We start from the raw sequence: 21,571 nt of genomic DNA on the forward strand, positions 1-21,571 counted from the left end.
CCACTTTTGGGTGGAACTCCGCTTTAAGTTGAACTTGGCTCTAAGAAAAGAACACGGCTGCGTACAGTAACTTCCGGAAGAATGTGAGAAATAAGGAAATGCTATCCATCTTCCCCTCTTAGGAATCACTATATTCCCACAGTCATCATGGCCGAAGCACGCCGCTAGTCCCGCCCCCTCCTCATGTGACTCGGTGTACGTACTGACGTTACGAAGGGCTGTACCTTGTGCTTGTAGTAGCAGCTGAGGTCAGGATGTCGGTGCGGTGTGTACCGTGGTTGCTGCTGGTAAGCGGGGTACTGGCCGGCGTACTGAGCGGGGCCTCGGCGGACGGGGACGGCTTGCCGAGCAAGAAGCTGAGGATGCAATACACGGCCGGCCCGCTCCTCAAGTTCCAGTTATGGTGAGTGCTGGACGCCGGGCCCTCTAATACTGCTCCTTTCCGCCATTATTACAGGGAAAGGGGGAGGGGAAGCATGGTGCTGAGTAATGACGGCGGCCGGGAGCATCCTCCTTCCATGTGTATAGTAATGGGGGTGAGGAAGAATGGGGCTTTGTGCCCATCCCCCTACCTCAGGGATGAGGGTGATGGGAGGTGAAGAAGAACTTCCCCTTTGTTTTTTCTCTCAACCTCCCAGTGTGTTGTCCTAGAAAAAGCCTCTTGTCTGCCCAGAGAACCCAGCCTTGTCCGGTGTAGTCCTCCGCGTGGGGTCCCCCACCGCCATCTTGTCATCTGATGTCATCAAGCGCTGGTTCGGTTCTAACTGTGTGCCCTATTAGTTCTGATGACCAGAGAGTGTGTTCAGGTTGTAGGAAGCTGATAGACGTGAGCTTGTCTAAAATGGCACCCAAACTTGGGGGGGGGGGGGGCGCAGACTTCCCTTTTGTACAAACCTCTCCACCACAATGGTGGGGGGGGAACTCTTCCCTTCTTCGGCACAAACCTCTCCACCGCGACAGGGGGGAGACGGGGACTCTTCCCTCCTTCGGCACAAAACGCGACAGGGGGGAGACGGGGACTCTTCCCTCCTTCGGTACAAACCTCTCCACCGCGACGGGGGGGGAGACGGGGACTCTTCTCTCCTTCGGCACAAAACGCGACAGGGGGGAGATGGGGACTCTTCCCTCCTTCGGCACAAAACGCGACAGGGGGGAGACAGGGATTCTTCCCTCCTTCGGCACAAACCTCTCCACCGCGACGGGGGGGAGACGGGGACTCTTCCCTCCTTCGGCACAAACCTCTCCACCGCGACGGGGGGGGAGACGGGGACTCTTCCCTCCTTCGGCACAAACCTCTCCACCGCGACAGGGGGGAGACGGGGACTCTTCCCTCCTTCGGCACAAAACGCGACAGGGGGGAGACGGGGACTCTTCCCTCCTTCGGTACAAACCTCTCCACCGCGACGGGGGGGGAGACGGGGACTCTTCTCTCCTTCGGCACAAAACGCGACAGGGGGGAGACGGGGACTCTTCCCTCCTTCGGCACAAAACGCGACAGGGGGGAGACGGGGACTCTTCCCTCCTTCGGCACAAAACGCGACAGGGGGGAGACGGGGACTCTTCCCTCCTTCGGCACAAACCTCTCCACCGCGACGGGGGGGAGACGGGGACTCTTCCCTCCTTCGGCACAAACCTCTCCACCGCGACGGGGGGGAGACAGGGACTCTTCCCTCCTTCGGCAGAAAAAACCTCTCCACCGCGACGGGGGGGAGACGGGGACTCTTCCCTTCTTTACATCCCAAAATCTGACACCACCTGTGCTGGACCTCTCCATAGAGTAGAATGGATCTGTACGGTGGGGGGGTGACTCTTTCCTCCTTCGGTACAAACCTCTCCACCACGACGGTGGGGGGGGGGGGGGAATGACTCTTTCCTCCTTCGGTACAAACCTCTCCACCACTACATCCCAAAATCTGTCACCACCTGTGCTGGACCTCTCCATAGAGTAGAATGGATCTGTACGGTGGGGGGGTGACTCTTTCCTCCTTCGGTACAAACCTCTCCACCACGACGGTGGGGGGGGGGGGGGGAATGACTCTTTCCTCCTTCGGTACAAACCTCTCCACCACTACATCCCAAAATCTGTCACCACCTGTGCTGGACCTCTCCATAGAGTAGAATGGATCTGTACTCCCTGCATCCCTGCTCTACAAATATGACCACTTCAGGTCTATGGGGAGTTACTGATGTGAATAATATAGCGACACAGGGCCACTACCATCGGGGTAAGTAAGCACATGGGGGGGTCTAGGTTTTAATTGGTTTAGGGGCTGGAGTGAGAGACTATAGTTGTCCTTGAGGTAAATGTTTTCTATCTGTTCTCAAAGCAGATCAATACTAAAATGTTAATTTAAAACAGTAGTTTAGACAGGTACCAGCACCCACGTCTGTTCTGACCACCTAGAACAGGGGTGTCAAACTCAATTTCATTGCGGGCCTCATCAGCATTATAATTGCCCTCAAAAGGGCCGGTTGTATCTGTGAGATTAGATGTCCAGCGCATCCCCTCACATTAGATGTCAAGAGCCCCCCCAACCATCAGAAGTTGAGTCCCCCACTCTCCCTTACATCACAGTGCACCCTTTTTCCGTTATGCTGCTGGGAAGAAGCTGGGTGCATTGCTTGAAAGTAGGGGTCTGGAGGAGGACCAGAGGTGGGCTGGAGCTCTCCTGCAGCTGCAGGAGTGGTGCGGGGGCCACATGAATTGGCCTGGAGGTCCCGATTCGGCCCGCAGGCCTGGTGTTTGACACCTGTGACCTAGAAGATTCTTCGATGCACACTATTTAAGCCAGCCATAGACAGTTCAGCAACCTGCCAATTTTCCATCCATCTATTGACTTCAGTACAACCAGACTGTCTTTTTTTTCTTCTTCTTCTTCGCACTGCGGGAGGGATTGCTCCATCAAATTGCATAATGTATGGCCTGCCTTAGCATTGATAGGGGAATAGACTAATTTCTCTTATCCAGCCTGCAGGACAGAGGGAGAAATATAAAGTGTGAATGGATTGCCCCAGGGTCCTTTCACACGTGCTCGCTCCGTTGATCAGGTGGATGACAGGTCCGTCTCCGCACAGTAGAGTCCCGCTCTCCTCTATGGGGAGATGGGATGAAATCAGACAGCCCGTGTGTTTTCATCCGATCCTCCAGATGGATGGAAAATAGGATCACCATCCGTCGGGATTTAAAGGACAGGATCGCATATCAGGGGGTGTCGGAGGACATGTCACCGCTGACATCCGCTGCTCCATAGGAGTGAATGGAGGCTCCAATCAGGTCTGTCTGAAGAACTGACAGGTGGACCTGATCGGAAAGCCAGTGTGAAAGAGGCCTTGGGGTTAGATGATAACCTCCAGCTAGCAGGAGCATTATTAGTGTCAAATATAATTAGTTTAGATATAGGCAGACCCTGTCTGAGAGATTAGCAGCACGATAGGAGGCCAAATATGGCCGCTCCAGCGACAAGTAATTACTAGGGTTGTCCCGATACCACTTTTTTAGGACCGAGTACAAGTACCGATACTTTTTTTCAAGTAGTCGCCGATACCGAATACCGATACTTTTTTTAAATGTGTCCCCAAATGCAGCCATGTCCCCCCCATATGCAGCCATGTCCCCCACATATGCAGCCATGTCCCTCTAGCCATGTCCCTCACATATGCAGCCATGTCCCTCTAGCCATGTCCCTCACATATGCAGCAATGTCCCTCTAGCCATGTCCCTCACATATGCAGCAATGTCCCTCTAGCCATGTCCCTCACATATGCAGCAATGTCCCTCTAGCCATGTCCCTCACATATGCAGCAATGTCCCTCTAGCCATGTCCCTCACATATGCAGCAATGTCCCTCTAGCCATGTCCCTCACATATGCAGCAATGTCCCTCTAGCCATGTCCCTCGATGCGGCGGCGCGATGTGGCAAGGGGGGGGGAAGGGGGGGGGGAAGTATTCTATTTAGGTATCGGGGGTATTTGCGCGAGTACGAGTACTCCCGCAAATACTCGGTATCGGTCCCGATACTGGTATCGGTATCTGGACAACCCTAGTAATTACAAAGTGTATATTAACAAGTTTTTTTTAAATGTTAACACAGATGGTACAAAAAGCCCCTAAGTCTAGTGCATAGCACAGTAAGTACATCTCCTTAAAACAAAAGGCACTTTTATGTCTCATACAATCACTTATCCCAAAAATAAGAGCATTATTCTTCATTTCAGGGCTGCGGACAGAGCAATGCAAATCCTATTAACACATTTAGAGGGCTTACATTACAATAAACTCGTATACACCTATATTAAAAAGTAAATGAAAGCAGTTTGTTTTTTACACCCTTGCTAGGATAGATGGAGACGTGTGATAAAAGGCCTGGCACACGCATTTCATGAAGATACTTTCATCTCACATTGATGTTCTCATGATCAGATGCCATGGCTCTACTATGTTCAGGTGACATCTGCTGAACATGGAAGAATCATGAGTTCACTTTGGTTACAGCATTGGAGGAATCCTGAATCAGTAGATCTTTAGTAAAGGTGTAAGAACCCTCCTTGGCCAATCCTATAGCGCTGTTAATATGCGAGTATAGGCCCACCTAATTGGCTATTTACATTTTCCAGACATTTGTAAAACCAGCTTGTTGTATTTCATAAGATCTCTCTGGGTTCATAGAAATGATCACAGTATGCTGATGGACATTTGTCCTGTCAAGGACATCTGAGAATACAATATTTACATAAACAGACTAATCTCTTGTCTGTATATACATCAACATGTATATCCACATGGCTATTTGCAAAACTTGACTTGTTTAGTGAATGTATGGACAAGAAGGGAGAAAAAGTACATTCTGCATTTGGGGGAGTGTGTAGCGCTATCTCCCTTCTAACGCAATGCAGCACTGGGCTGAGGTTGAGTGCTGACATGTTCCCCAGGCTGTGTACTGCCATGTGGGTTAGAGTCCTAAAGCTCGCCATAGACTATACAAATGTTTGCTGATTCCCAATTAACTGGTCAAAATTAATTCTCTGGATGGTCGTTGTCCTGCTTGTGCCCGACATCCTTCAATTGAAAAATCAAGAGAGCTGGACAGCAGTTGTCAAACTGCAGCAAATCGGATATCATCTGGCAGGGCTCGACAAAATCCGGGCGCCGGGTCGCAATTGCGACAAATTGTGACATGGTGCCCACCGGTAATTGAGGCCGCGGCCCGCTGCGATCACACGACGGGGTCGCATGGAGGCACAGGTAATGTAATGTGCCATAATGTAATGACCGATAAATCGTTCAGTGAACATAAATAAAACATTTTTTTTTTTTTTTTTTTTCTTTACATATATCTAGTGCAGAAAGTTCGGACGGGAAACACATTAACCTTCCGATTTATCGTTCGTTCGGCAGAAAATTTCCAAACTTGTCCTTCGTTTTTTCGTCTCAAAAACGTCTAGACGATTATCGATTTATTTATTTTTTTGCCCATTAACTGTTCGAAAAACGAACGAACTGTCTGAACGACGATTTTCGCCCGATTTTTCGTATAGTGTATGGCCAGCATAAGACCGAGTACAAGTTACGATAATTTTTTCAAGTACTTGACACCGATTACCAATATTTTTTTTTTTAAATGTCATGACAGTGGGGCACTAATATGCAGCACTGTGTTTTTACTGTCGGATGAATTATTAGAGATCGGCGATTGTAACTCCTCCCCAGCACCACACCGATCACCCCCCTGACTGCCAAGGTATCGGATTGCTTTTGCCTGAGTACAATAACTCAGGCAAATGTTTGATATCGGCGCCAATATTAATATCGGGACAACCCTATACATAGCTGTTGGCATCCCGATTCAGACTTTCCAAAATGAAATTTCCGAAGGGACACATTTCAGTTTTTCTCTTACCTGAACAGAACTACCAATTTTCTTTTAATGGCTTCTGTTTTTATACGGTTTTACAATAATCAACAAAAGTTTATAGTTTGAGAATTTTTGTACAATTAGTAGTTCCTCGCGTTGGACCTGAAACATGCTATGAAACATCGATGAGAAACGGACGATCGTTGGTCCACTTTTATAAGTGTGTACTGTGCTTGGAGGTGGTCAGGGCTAAGTCAGGTCTAACCAGACTTCATTGGGATTTACACAAGGCATTCTATCTTGATTTATGCAGGTGGCATGGGAGGCAGGATCAAAGTATGTGGCTGCAGGGGTTGCTTTACTCTGAAAGTGCAAAATCAAAGTTCACTTTATAAATGCCTGTATTTGTATGGCCACCTTATTTTAAAATTGCATATGTGTTTTCCAAATCCATTTTTTTTTCATGCATTCTATTTATGGATCCCGATTGCAAAATACTGATTGATGCAATCATTGGTGCTGTTTTGTAAACTGGTCTCCATTATGGTTGCTAAGCTTCTGTTACAGAAACAAACATATTTCTCTGGAAGAATCCACAAGAGAACGAATAGAAGCAATATGAATATGCAACACTGCTAATGCACTCCTTCATTGCCAACAAAGCCAGTATATTGAACTTTGTGTGCGGTTTATTAAAAAAAAAAGCATAACTTGTATTTAAACCAAAAGATATTTTTTTTTTTTGTATCATCTTGGCATGCTGCTTTTTAAAGATTTGCCTGGAATATTTTTCAAGCGTTCTTTATTTTTTGGTGAGGTAGTGTATGAACACCTAAACAAACAATGCTGCTTGTCAGTAAAAATAATCAATTTATAGGTAAAGTGTGTTTTTTTTTTTTTCTTCTCTGCAGTAGGAATCATGCCCTTTTATTGCGTATGAAAAGAAATTCCAAGTAGAACTCCTACTCGTATATATTTGTGTGGCTTATTCAGTTTTAGTTAGAGAAAGAAATGTTTGGAACCCCTGTCAGGTTTCTATTTTTATCTCCTCTGTCCAAAGATGAATCTGGGATTGAGAATAAATTTAATGATTTTTGAAATTAATGCAAAATATTGCCTTTTTTTATTCGACATAGCAACTGGGCAGGTAAAATGTATTAGCAGTCACCAGGCAGGAACATATTTGAATGTGTTTTTTTTTTTTTTTAAACAAGACAAAATCCAGCATGGAGTACTATTGCACAGACCTTTCATCCACAAATCGCATGCTATAATCCACAGCTCCTGTGTTAAGAATGCTGGTTTCTTTAAGAGACAGGGGCGTGCCTAGAGCATTTGGCAACCGGGTCGGATCCTATATCTAGCACCCCCCCAGCTTTAAAATGTAAAAACGCCCCCTGCTTACCTCTGCACCCCCCAATATCTGTCAGTACTGTGTACACCCTCTCCACAACTGCACCTCTGGACCACTTTACATTACACAGCTCCAGCACCTCTGGTTTCCTTTACATTGCACGGCACCCTGTCCCTCTGGACCCATACACGTTGCTTCCTACATTTTACTGGGGGATGCATGCAGAGCTGGAGACACAGCAGTGCTGAACAGAGGGTGGGAACTGCTGGAGTTAATTTTTCATATTAACAAGCGAATGATTGGTTGCTAGGACCATCTAGCAACCAATCGCCTGCTGGTTAACTTGAAAAGTTAAGTTCCAGCAGTTGCTGTCCTCTATTCAGCGCTGCTTAGTGTCTTTCTCCATGCTGTGAGTGGCAGACTGAATCCCGCGGCTGGCCCTGGTTGTCAGTCAACCGGGTATGGTCCACACCCGGGCACCCTGTCGGTGCACTTCTCCCTGCCCTGGCTTTCACAGAGCAGCTCTCTGCCCTGGCTGTCACCAATACTCATGGAGGGGTGGGGGACGCAGGGCTGTACAACCCCCCCCCCCCCATTGGCGTTGGTACAGTACCGGTAGGAGACGATGGGTAGCTGGAATGAGGATTTTAATGGACAACGCACCAAAACAATCTGTTTTTGCATTCAGCAATAATGCAGACATTTCTGGTGAGCTTCAAAAGCAAAATTATGTTAAAATGTTACTTCCAAGTTTGCCAAAGTATTGACTGCGTATGTAACTGTTTTGAGATGTTTCTTGCTGGAATTGATCTTTAGAGGATCATTTCAAAGGTCGGGTGAGGCACTATAACATCAATTGCTAATGATTTATATTTGTTTTTTTGCAGCATCTCCTGAGGTTATCGGCGGGTGTTTGAGGAGTACATGCGGGTTATAAGCCAGCGGTACCCAGACATCCGCATTGAAGGAGAAAATTATCTTCCTCACCCAGTTTATAGGTGAGTAATTGAGCACAGTCTTGCATTTACTGCACCATTCTGTTTTTCTTAAAGGTCCTAAACTGCGATGGACTATATTTTCTGCTATTATTACCATATAGAGGAGGTTTCTGGTTATTATTTACAATGGTGTTTCTTGTGGCAAATTTTTAGATTGCACTTTAATCAGAAAATTAAGTCCTGCTAGATCACTTCAGGCTTCACACGCTATCGGCTCTCTATGGCAGTTGGCATGGCTTCCCGCCGGCTGCCTTTCTCACTGTAAATGCAGACGGTGCAACACCACTGAACACGCCCCTCCCACGCCTCCTTCTGATGTCTTCTGTGTACACAGACATGAGGAAAAGCTGGGAAGAGGAGAGATGCCACTGTACATGTGTCGCTCATCTGGAGTCTGATCATTACAATGATTACACACACTATAGATGGTATTTGCACGGGGGAGCTGACATAAATGTAATACTTGCAGTGATTTGGGTGTGGGGGATACATTGGGATATGTTGTTGGATATTAAATCTGCCCACCCCAGCACATGTCCTCTCTCCTCCCAAATAGCCCCCTAGCACATGCAGTACCTTCTCCCTCCACCCCTGATTCCAAGAGATGCTTTTTGTTACACTGGGGACAATCATGGCATCTGGGACCCAGTAGCTGCTGCATTTCCCACTCTAGGCTTATACTTGAGTCAAAGTTTTTCCCACAAAAAAAATTTGGTGCCTCGGCTTATACTAGAGTATATACGGTATACTGTTTAAAGTCCGGTAATACACTGTCCCACCTTCCTCTGCACATGCTCAGTTGCTCTCTATTTTTCAGCATTGTGCCAAGAATGTAGAGGGCGGTCTGCTGCTCAGGGGCTCTGGGCTTCAACAAAACGGTGGCCTCAGCAAGTAGAAAAGAACAATGCTGAAGCAATTTACAGCACACATTTATTCTTGTAGCATAATTATTAATGTGAAATGTACTATATGTTCCTTGCCAAAGCATTTTATCAAGCTGTTAAACTTTAACCACTTCAATACAGGGAGCTTTCACCCCCTTCCTGCCCAGGCCAATTTTCAGCTTTCAGCACTGTTGCATTTTGAATGACAATTGCACAGTCAGCTTTTGGTGATATCTGACCACTGGGTTTTTTATTTTTTGCGAAACAAAAGACTGAAAATTAACTGATTCCCGACAGCCTTCTGCACATATAGAAATGTGGGGGAAACAACTGCGCTAGCTAACACACAAAAAAGAAAACAATATAGCAACTACCACACAAACAAACAAAGTCAAAAGCAAATGGGGGACAGAAAGTGCAGCGCTAAACTCAATGGATCTGTGAAAATGCTGCCAAAATCACATGACATGCAAATTGAAATCCCAGGGGGATATACAAAGAACTGTAGGGTATTGTGAAAAGAAAAAGTCACACTGCATGGGAGCAGTACTGCATAAAGTCCATAAGTGTACTTCCAAACAGGGGAGTGAAAACACTACACAGGTGCAGTGAACAATGTGGATAGTTCATAGGTATGCTTCCCAATAAATGAATGAAACACTTCACAAATGTCAATTCAGATGAATGAAGACAATGGTCATGGCTTGTCTGTAGTAATCTTCAAATTATCATGTAAAGAAAATGGGTACTCTTACCAGCTGTGGTGGACTTGCATGTTAGTCTTAACAGCAAGTCAGATAAAGCGTGGTGGTCTCAGCAGACCCTGGGGCTCTGTGCGGATGGCTCTGTAGAGATGGTCACTCCGGCTTGGATGGTGGAACCAATCTGGTCAGATACCTCCCTTCAGAAACAGGACCCCGAATGGATAAGGCCAATGGTGAATTAGCCAGGCTCATAAATCAGCACAGCATGTGTGGATATATAAAAACAAAAAGGAAATGCTCCCAATGGTGCAGATCAAAAATAAACCTGTGAAGGCTTTATTTAAAAATAAATGGATAAAATCCCGTGAACATTATAGTAAAAAGCAGTATGGGGTACTAAACATGTTACCCAACCCATGTGGGTAACATGTTTAGTACCCCATACTGCTTTTTAATTTTTCATGTGATTTTATCCATTTATTTTGTTTTCACTCACCTGTTTGGAAGTACACTTATGGACTTTATGAAGTACTGCTCCCATGCAGTGTGATTTTTTCTTTTTTTTTTTCTTTTCACAATACCCTACAGTTCTTTGTATATCCCCCTGGGATTTCACCTTTGCATGTCATGTGATTTTGGCAGCATTTTCACTGATCCATTGAGTTGCCAGTCACATTTATACAATAATCGGTGCATTTTTATAGCACTAATCGCTGTATAAATGTGGTCCCAAAATGGCATCAAAAGTGTCCGATGTGTCCACCATAATGTTGCAGTCACGATAAAAATTCATTATTAGTAAAAAAATGTTTTTTATAAAAATGCCAGAAAATTACCCCCTATTTTGTAGACGCTATAACTTTAGCGCAAACCAATCAAAGGCTTACAAAAATATGTAGAAGAATACGCATTGGCCTAAACTGGGGAATTTTTTTATATATTTTTGGTGATATTTATTATAGCAAAAAATATCGTTTTTTTTTTTTTAAGTTGTCGCTCTATTTTTGTTTATAGCGCAAAAAATAAGAGGTGATCAAATGCCGCCAAAAGAAAGGTCTGTGTGGGGGGGGGAAAGACAACAATTTTGTTTGGGAGCCACGTCGCACGACCGCACAATTGTCAAAGTGACGCAGTGGCGAATCGTAAAAAGTGGCCGATCATTTTCAGCCAAATCCTCCGGGGCTGAAGTAGTTAAAAAAAGGGGGGGGGGGTTCCATTTTTATATATTAAAAAAAAAAAAAAATTGTAAATAAGTGTCCATTTATTAAAAGCCAGTAGCTGCGGTATGTGTAGCTGCTGGCTTTAATGCCCCGTTCACACAGGCTGTTTTTATTTTTTATTTTTTCTCCATCCGTCTGACAGATGAAATATGGATAGTTATCCTTTCCTATGGGCAAACAGATGTAAATGGACATCCTCTACATCATTTTCATCTGCTTCCATTCATGTCTTCCATTTAAAAAAAAAAAGAAGAAGCTTACTATGGGGCATTGATTGTTGTTTGTCTCTCCTCTACACTAAAGCTGGCGCTGGGAGCCAATCATGTGACCACATCCGAGTGACCTTAGAATTGGTATAGACATTATTCTGTTACAGGTTAGAATAGGCTTAGAGTGTGAGTATGTATAGTTTGTGATTGGAATGCTAGTTTACGTGCTACGACACATATTTATCTTAACTGTACAGTACCTGGGGGTTATAGGGCCTTCAGGTGATTGGACACTTGCAAATATTTAAGGACACACTTCTAATATAACCATAGAAGCAATGATTGAAATAAGACACAATTCCATCTACTTCAACCAAAAATCTTCTGGATTGGTGTAACCTTGGGAACCATACCTGGACCCCACACCATAGGTACGGGGTTGTACTTTTTACTTTGAGCAATGGATCCTGCATGCAGGATGCTATACAGGTTCAAGGCTGTGGTCCTATCCCTATGAAACCCAGAGGTAGCCCTATCATAATGGGTGAAGCCTGGACCTTATATAGGAGCAGCAACATGGACAAGGTTAGACAGTGCCCCCCTGCTTGTTGAACCATTACTCTAGCCCCTAATTCTGAATGGTATGCATTTATACCATATAGCTGTGATTCACATTTGAAATTGATTAGTTTAATGGTGTAAGATTTTCAAACTTCGTAAGTAACCATTCAGAGCTTAGTGTCAGGTTGATGACCAGGTGTGACATCACACGACAGGTTGCGCACTTAAACGCTACCTCCGCCTAGATCCCATATAGGGTACTTGGGCACTTCCTTCTGCACTTTTTCTATGAGGATTTGCTACAGGATAGTCTTCACCCATGTTGCAGCACTATACTTCCAGGGCACACTTGCCCTATTTCCGCACCCATCTCTTGATTACCACGCATGGGAATACCCTCATCTGTAGCAATGGTGGAAACCAGGTGAAAGGTTAATCAAGCAAACATTCACTCTGCCCAGGGCCAGTATGGCACTCATGCCCAAAGTGACAATACTTTCCTTGCATCAGTGCAGGGACCAGTCTCTGCATCCGATTCTAGCTCCTTCTTTTTTTTTTTTTTTCTTCTTCTGCAAATAAGAGAACATCTATGCTCTGTTTTTAGGCAGGCAACAAGCAGCCTACCAGGTTTTTCTACCAGATGTCGCTATTTCTTTGGTCAACTAATGATTTCAATAAAACCATCACTGTCCAGGCCTCAAAAATGTACTTTAAGCTCACTCCTTTACACCATTTTTAGAAAGAGGAGTTTTATTTTACTATTCTCATCCCAGTGATATTTGCAATTTTCTTTCTTTTCAGACACCTTGCATCGTTCCTGTCTATCTTCAAGCTAGTATTAATAGGATTCATAATTATTGGAAAGGACCCCTTTGCTTTTTTTGGCATGCCAGCTCCAAGTCTTTGGCAATGGGGACAAGAAAATAAGGTAACTGCCGCAGTATTTTGAAAAAAGCCAGTGTGGACCTCTTGAAAATTTAAATTTGGAACAAAGCTGGACTGCAGGCAACTTGAATGGAATCTGCTTCTGCCCTGACAATGCTACCTGATTTCCCAATGAATCACAATGTGAAAACCGCGAAGTATAATGCCCCGTACACACGATCCGATTATCGGACGAATGATCGTCCGTTTTATTTTGCATGCTAATCTCATGTCGAATCTGATGAGTTTACTAAAGTCACGAAAATTCTCGTACGGCAGAATAAAAAAATCGGAAGTGATGTCATGTGTTGTAATGCATTTGTATTGCATTTTCGAACGACAGCTGTACTGATTATACGAAAATCGGACGATCTGGCATCGTACGAAAAAGATTTTCGTGCATGTCCGATAAATAAAATCGGATGAACTGTCCCGATTGGCTCTCGGAAGCGCTGTACTAATGATCCGATTATCGTACGATCGTTTTGAAAGCGGCATTTTCCGTACGATTTTCGGATCGTGTGTACGGGGCATAAGGCCCATTTACACTAGAACTGTATGTAAATCGCACCAGAACTCTGTGTGCTTCCTGTGCACTTCACATGCAGTTTTGTGCAGTGCGATTTCAGTCTCATTCATTTTGAATGGGCTGAAATCACACTGCACCAACATTAGTGCATGCACTATTTTTTTGAAACGTGCAGCAATCGCATTGCATGTTACTATATTACCATGTGATCCAGTGCAGGCAAACGCAATGTGCTTGGGGTGTCTAACTTGAACTGACCCCCAGAGCAGATCAGAATGCGGTGCTGCGTTCCAGTGTGAATGGTCCATAAACGTTGCTGTTTTTCAGGTTTGAAATAAATAGGATGATTCTTTTCTTGCACCTACAGTGTTTTAAAATGAAAAGATAAGTAGGTTAGGGATAAAACAATAGTCTGCTGCCATATATACATTGATGGTAATCAGCCTACTTGATATGCAATAGCGAGTGGCAGTTGGGTCCTTTGCTGTTGACAGTGTTAATCTAATCAGAGTCAGACATTACTCCATCATCTTTGCATTGCTGTGTTTTAGGGTTGGGCCGATACGGAGCATTTGCACGAGTACTTGTACTGATACTGATTTAAACTTGTAAACAAAAAGTACTAAAAAAAAAAAAGCCTGGTCTACAAGTGGTTAACCATGAAATGTTTGTAGTTTAAAGCGGGGACTCCCATTGATGTGATTTCTTCTTGTCTGTACTCATTGGTAAGAGGTTTACTTGTCTATGGGCTGGACTTTCCCCCAGATAAGTGGTACACTTAAAGGCTAAGTTCACCTTTGTTCACCCTATGCTCCCCTATGTACCAATATAGCATTATTGTACTTATTTTGCAAAAATAAAACCCCTTTTCATTAATTCTACATAGCATTACCTCTCGTCATAGTGGTTTAAAGACACTGTTCGATTACTTCTGCATTACTTCCTGGACAGACTTTAGGGCATAACACAGGACGGAGTTGACCAGCGGAGGGTGTGTGCTTATGAGGTCAGCTGGTAAACTCCTTCCTGTGTTTATGACCTAAAGTCTGTCCAGAGGTAAATCTCCCTAAGGGTACGTTCGCACTGAATGCGAGTTTGAAATTGTGCTGAACTCGCATGCTTTCCAACCCGCATTTCGCTGCGAGTTCATAGCGATATGAAAGACATCTGTGCGGGCTAATGCACAGATGTCTATTGAAATCGTCGCCAAAAGTAGTGCTGGCAATAGGCTGCGATTTGGCATGTGATTTAACCTGTCAAATCGCACCGATGTCAACAGGGACTCGATGGCACAGAGCCGTAAAATCCCAATAGTGGTTCTAATCCCTTTGCCATTCTAACGAAAAAGTTTGCCTTTAGTTGTACTTTAATAATCGCTGTTAATACTCACTTTGGATTATTTTTTTGTCAGGTCTATGCCTGCATGATGGTTTTCTTCCTGAGCAACATGATTGAGAACCAATGCATGTCCACTGGCGCCTTTGAGATCACTTTGAATGGTAAATTTCTCAGTTTCTTTTTTTAGTTGTGGTATTAAGCTGAAGATTTGCATACGGGCAATTTTCATAACTCTATATAGAAACAGTTTGCCGGAACTGATTTAGAATGGGTATGGAGGTCGGCTTGAGCATGAAAATTTCTTGTGCTTCATTTGTATGGAAAATATGCTTTGTAGTACAGACAGTATGTTAACATTAGAATAACTTTTCTATTTATTTTTTTATGCTGTGTGAACTAAACTCTATGGTGTATTCTGTTAAAGTGATTGTATACCCACAAAGAAAAAAACCTGTAAGGCAAAGGCATAATGAGCTAGTATGCAGCGCGTCCTAGCTCATTATGAAATGCTCACCATAGAACAAGGTCATCTGATCCCAGTCCACGCCAAGGGAGCTGACATGTTCCCTCTGCGTTTCTTCTGGGTTAGTGGCTCCGGAGCTGTGAGTGGCCCCCGATCGAGTCTTCTGCCTGGCAAGGTAAAGCAGCGTCTTCCGGGCCTTCAGAACGCATGCGCCACTGATGTCAAAAGGGCGGGGGGTATACAACCACTTTAAGTGAAGAATGTAGTGCAAAAGGAGATTCAAGCTAAAAGCTTCCAGATTCACTTTTGCCCTACAATCAGTGTAGCTGGGGACACAAATGATTAACTTTATTTTCTAGCGTTATGCTTGTTACGCATTAAAATATTAAGGATCCCTGTGTAAGTCTGATGGAGTTTGTAGGCATTTAGTTCTGACACACATTTTGCAGGAAAGCCTCAGTGCAACTTGCGGGAAGTTTTAACAAAGCGATAATACCATTATTTCTTTTCTTTTCTTTTATTTTTTTATTTTTTTTTTCCAGATGTTCCTGTGTGGTCCAAGTTAGAGTCTGGACATATTCCATCGGTGCAGCAACTTGTCCAAATAATTGACAATGAAATGAAGCTAAATGTTCATATGGATGCGATTCCTCACCATCACCGCTCCTAGCCACATTTTTCAGCACCAGATTTATTTTGTAAGTATTAACCCTTTTTGTGATATTTATTTTTTATTTTTTCCTTAAATTCTGCGCAAATTCTAAAAATGTACATTTTGAACATGATGCACCTAGAACCCCAAGAGCCCATTCACACTTCCCTCACACTGTTATGGGCTGCAGTGATGTGCTGCATGTTTTTTTGAAATCTCACAATTTCCTTTTTTCTTTATTTGAAGTGCCCAAAATGGCACAGCAGTGTGTTGTGGTGACAATGCCATCCAGTGTACTGCATTAAAAATGTAGCAAGTCTGCATTTATCACCCCTTTGTCACGTACCGCACTAGCGGTGACTGGCTTCCTTCTAGTGAGAAACTGCCAGTTACCGCAATAGCCTGGGCCCTGAAACCTGTTCTGAAAACGAAGACCATGTACAATAAAATGGTGGCAGCTGCATTTATTTGCGCAACTTTATCAGGTCTGTATGTGGAGAGAGCCGGCGCAAGTTTTTTTCTATTATATATATATATATATATATATATATATATAATGTGTGTGTGTGTATCTATATATATGTGTATATATATATATATGTATGTATATCTATCTCTATTTTAGTGCTTTCAAACAAAAAAATTTTTTTGATGAGGTTGTGTCTAGTTAGTACCAGATGTTGAGCCCCAACAAAAACCTGAAATACCAGTCTAAAGTTAATCCTGAATCATGGGCATATAACTATTGATTTGTGCTGCGATAACCAATGTGTGTGGCACGATCCTCGTTTTCGAGCATTGGGTCTTTAAAAAAAAAAAAAAAAAGTTTTAATTAATATTTAATAAAGTTTTTTTTTTTTTTTACACTTTTATTTTATTTTTTCTGCTGAAGACTGTGATTTGAACTTTTAAGTCCATTAATGCAATAAAATGGTTAAATGAAGCCTTGACTTGCATTTTCTGTGTGTATAGATTTTGAGTTTTCTGTAGCTAACAGCAATGCTTGATAGAACTTTCATTATTTTCCTGCTGTGTTGTGAAATAGAACCAATGCTAAGATAAAGCAGTACCAGAAGTCACTGGGGAATTTATACTTTGGTCAAGGGCATCAATATTGATTTGAACTGAGATAAAAGAAGAAATAAAGCTCAGTCTCTGAACAGCATGCGTATGTAACATGTAATTAAGAAGCTAGTTAGTACCTAGGATGTCAAACCACTGAGGGAAAATAAACTCAATACATTTGCATTAATCTTATCACATTTATATCAATTAAAAACAGTGCATATGTATTTTCTGCTGAGCAACATGAACATTTTTATATTTGCCTTATATTAGAAATCTTTTTTCTGTCTGAAGATCTAAAATTATGACGATTTATTAAACCTCTTTTGCAATGTCTTTTAGGCATGATGTGGACTTCTAACAAGGTATCAGCGGGGCTGGTGTTTATGAAGGCCTGCTCTGAAGACAGACCCTGTTAGTGCAAGCTGGATGTCCCTCTGCCGTCTCGTTGTGCCTTTTGAAGTTCTAAATGCAAGATTTTCTGTGTGCTGCCCTCTTGTGGAATTTTACAGACAGTGCAATGATATACTGTGTAGTCTCATCCCAGATTTTATTTCTAAGCCATTTATCCACTGTTCCGTACTTCACATAATGCTGGCATTAAAAGGTCTCTTTGTTTTCTTTATTTTTTTCATAATTTACAGTGTTTAGAATGATGTAATTTATGTTTCCACCTGAGACATTTTTGTCTTTGATATCTAATTTTTATAAAAATATGTTCTTTTTATAGTTTAAAGTGATGCTCTGACTTAAATGACTCAAATATCCCACAGCCGTTAGCCCTAAATGTGTAGTTCTTTAAATGTTCTACTGATAATAAAAATTATATTACAGATCACTAAGTTATTCTAAATTATAAGCAAAAATAGCAATGTATTTGCAGGTATATTGGTGGCTACGCATACTGAACCTCCAGCTGTTTGATGTTCTCAACTTAGAGTTTTTAAACTGAGCCTTTATACCGGTCCTCTAAAGAAGATGCAAATTAAGTTAAATAAACCTATCATTACAGTAATACTTGTGATGTCTTTATTTTCTGTATCGGCTAAATACGAAATGAAAATGATTTCTTTTACTTGTCAAAGGATCAGTAATTGTGGTCGCACTGGACAGGCAGCATGCTTATTTTTTTAGTTCACGAATTAAAGTGTCAAGTCCAGAAGGATAAATCAAAAATGCATTCTGTGTATTAAGAAAAAACACCTGTGTGCAGCAGCCAACCCAGCACCCCCTAATACTTACCTAAGCCCTTTCTCTATCCAGCGATGTCCACAAGTGTCTCGGCTGTCCCCCCTGATTGGCTGGGACAAAGCAGCTGCACCATTGGCTCCCGCTGCTGTCAGTCAGTTAGCCAATGAGGAGAGAGAGGGGGCGGGGCCAAACCAGGGCTCCGTGTCTGAATGGATAAACGGAGCTGCTGCTCGGCTTGGGTGCCCCCATAGCAAGCTGCTTACTGTGGAGGCACTCAAAAGAAGGGAGGGGCCAGGAGGATCTGAGCTGCCCCAGTAGTGGTAAGTATAACATTGAAATAGCAATAGTCCTGCGAGCCACCACTCCTATGGGCTTAAATGTAATCAATATAACAATGTAATCACCTCTCATAAATTTGTGCCAAATTAAATGAATAATCAAAACACGGCGCTGAGAAACTTGGTAGCGCACACACCACTACAAAAAGCTGGTGAGCATCCAGTAAGTGATGCAAAATGATAAATACCAGAAAATTGTATGTACAGTGCAAAACATGCATAAATATCAAAACATGGTGATAAACAATAAGGCTCCATTCACACTAATGCTTTTTTTTTTTTTTGGTGCATTTTGCAGAAATGCAAGGACATTTTTTAACATGGCTACCTATGGAACATGTTCACATCAATGCTTTTTTGTGCCTCTGCGTTTTTGGAAAGGGTCAGGAACTTTTTTTTTCCCAGCAAAAAGCAGCGTTTTGCATGCAATAGAATTCAATGGACCTGCATCCAAAACGCATTTTGCCGTGTTTTGCGTTTTTTTTTTAAACATTTTCATAGCTGGTTGTTAAAGGAAATGTAAAAAAATACTGGCTTAAAAAAACCCGCAAATCGTGGTAAAAATGCAGCAAGTACCGCAAAAAGCATTGCAAAAACGCTCAAAAGCAACATGCATAGGTGTGAATCGAGCATGTATCCTAAAGAATGAATATATATTGACACACAAGTCCTTGTATAAATATTCTTGAAGTGCTCCATTGCATATAATGAATACTACTCCAAAGTGCTTCAGTGAATGTGATATTCAAATGGCATTTTTGGAATAATGAATATTACAGTTCATAAAACCACACAGCCCAGTGAGTGATCCAAAAAGCTGTATCAGAGTGCTGTCACACAGGTGCTTATAAACCACACCTGGGTTCTATTGGGCAATCCTGGGATCCAGGTCTCCTTAGTATATGTTCCAGATCATAGAAGATAGAAAAAAAACTTGTAACGTTTTAAAGGTTTATTAAATAAAGAAATCCCCTGCCGGGTTACTCAGTGTGGGTGCGGAAGTGCACCACACTAAAACAGGACCGTGATGATGTACAGAGATCGGGATATGATAAAGTCCTCCTTGGCCTCACACAGACTCTCCTGCCTTCCTGTCCCCTCTGCGTCTCGATACAGGGGTTGTTGTATCTTCTTAAGGGGGGAAATTTGATTGGATGGTAAGAATGTCACTCTAATATAGTATGTCGGCGGACATTTTGCTGAAGACCGCAGACACTCTAGTTATCAATAGACCGCAGTGCATGTATTGCATAGGAAAAAGCTATTGGGATATAAATGCAGCCAAAAAGCTATTACATGTATCTTCACTTACTGACATGCCAGAGCCCTACGTTGTCCTACTTAACCCATAAAGACTGCCGCAATCATGGTCAGACATAAGCAGGACGGCAGTGGAGGAACTTCACAACATACCCCTTGGTGCCAAAGTATTCATGGAAAATGTGCATCTTAATGATTGTATGTAATGCAATCCAATATACTAACCAATATGTGCAATGCCTGGGATCAATAAATACATAGCAAAAAATAAATAAAATATATATAAAGGCAGGTAATAAATACAAAATAAAATCCTAATCACAATGGATGCCTACTACTGTCCAAATAAATGAATAACATCTATAGGAAAGTAAGAGTTTATAATTAAAATCAATATAAATGATACAGACCTATTTTAAAAACAAATTTTATGTATAAAAATTACTATATAAAATACTGAAGTGTTGGATTCCAAGGGATAATAAAATGTGCCATGTATAAAAAATATATATTAAAATATATGTATAACCACTTACCCCCCGGACCATATTGCTGCCCAAAGACCAGAGTACTTTTTGCGATTCGGGACTGCGTCGCTTTAACAGACAATTGCGCGGTCGTGCGACGTGGCTACCAAACAAAATTGGCGTCCTTTTTTTCCCACAAATAGAGCTTTCTTTTGGTGGTATTTGATCACCTCTGCGTTTTTTATTTTTTGCGCTATAAACAAAAATAGAACGACAATTTTGAAAAAAATGAATATTTTTTACTTTTTGCTGTAATAAATATCCCCCAAAAATATATAAAAAAACATTTTTTTTCCTCAGTTTAGGCCGATACGTATTCTTCTACATATTTTTCGTAAAAAAAAATCGCAATAAGCGTTTATTGATTGGTTTGCGCAAAAGTTATAGCGTTTACAAAATAGGGGGTATTTTTATGGCATTTTTATTAATATTTTTTTTACTAGTAATGGCGGCGATCAGCGATTTTTTTTTCGGTATTGCGACATTATGGCGGACACTTCGGACATTTTTGACACATTTTTGGGACCATTGGCATTTTTATAGCGATCAGTGCTATAAAAATGCATTAGATTACTATAAAAATGCCACTGGCAGTGAAGGGGTTAACACTAGGGGGCGAGGAAGGGGTTAAGTATGCCTGGGTGTGTTCTTACTGTGGGGGGGGGGGGTGGCCTCACTAGGGGAAACACTGATCCTCGGTTCATACATTGTATGAACCGAAGAAAAGCATTTCCCCTGCTGACAGGAACGAGAGCTGTGTGTTTACACACACAGCTCCCGTTCCCCGCTCTGTACCGAGCGATCGCGTGTGCCCGGCGGCGATCGCGCCCGCCGGGCACACGCACGGGAGTCGGGGGCGAGCGGGGGGCGCGCGCGCGCGCCTCCGGCGGCGCGCGTGCGCCCCCTAGTGGCGGCTAAAAGGTAGGACGTCATAATACGTGATCTCGCCTAGGAGAGCCACCTTGTGGACGTATTATGACGGTGCGGCGACGGCAAGTAGATATGATATATTAAAATTGGGACATAATATAACAAAAAAATTGAATTATGGGTACTGCTATATAATGTCGATGGGATCACTAATAAGCCAGAAAAAAGGGGGGAGGGGGTGGAGAACAACTACTATAGACTAATAGTTACTCAAAAAGCATCTCAAATCAAAATCTTTGTTCAATCCACCAGGTGCTAAAGATCCTAACTGGTGTATCCACCATGATTCCCGTTTGCTTATTTCCCGTATATAATTTGAGCCACTCCAATGATGTTTGGGGGCCTCAATACACCCAAAATTCCATTCCCTTTGCGGTTTTGTTGTGAACATCTCTGATATGAACTGACAGGTAGTGCTTGTCAAAACCCTTCCTGATGTTCCTAACATGATCCTTAAGCGATCTTTTAGTTCTACCGACATAAATCAGATCGCATGGACATTTTATTGCATACACCACACCCACTGTATCACATGAAATCCTTAATCGTATGCGCCTGTTTGGTTTGGGGAT

At 42.8% G+C, this 21,571-nt stretch overlaps 1 protein-coding gene across 1 annotated transcript; it reads left to right on the plus strand.

Moving 5' to 3' along the window:
- Positions 1-203: 203 nt before the first annotated feature.
- SELENOT (selenoprotein T) lies at positions 204-17,768 on the plus strand. The gene is made up of 6 exons (XM_040349157.1): positions 204-403; positions 8,094-8,204; positions 12,584-12,710; positions 14,647-14,734; positions 15,579-15,734; positions 17,096-17,768. Exons 1-5 carry the CDS (start codon positions 255-257, stop codon positions 15,704-15,706), a joined length of 603 nt encoding a protein of 200 aa, XP_040205091.1. The 5' UTR covers positions 204-254; the 3' UTR covers positions 15,707-15,734; positions 17,096-17,768.
- Positions 17,769-21,571: the final 3,803 nt, after the last annotated feature.

The sequence above is a fragment of the Rana temporaria genome, chromosome 4 (assembly GCF_905171775.1).
Source record: "Rana temporaria chromosome 4, aRanTem1.1, whole genome shotgun sequence".
Classification (NCBI taxonomy): Eukaryota; Metazoa; Chordata; class Amphibia; order Anura; family Ranidae; genus Rana; species Rana temporaria.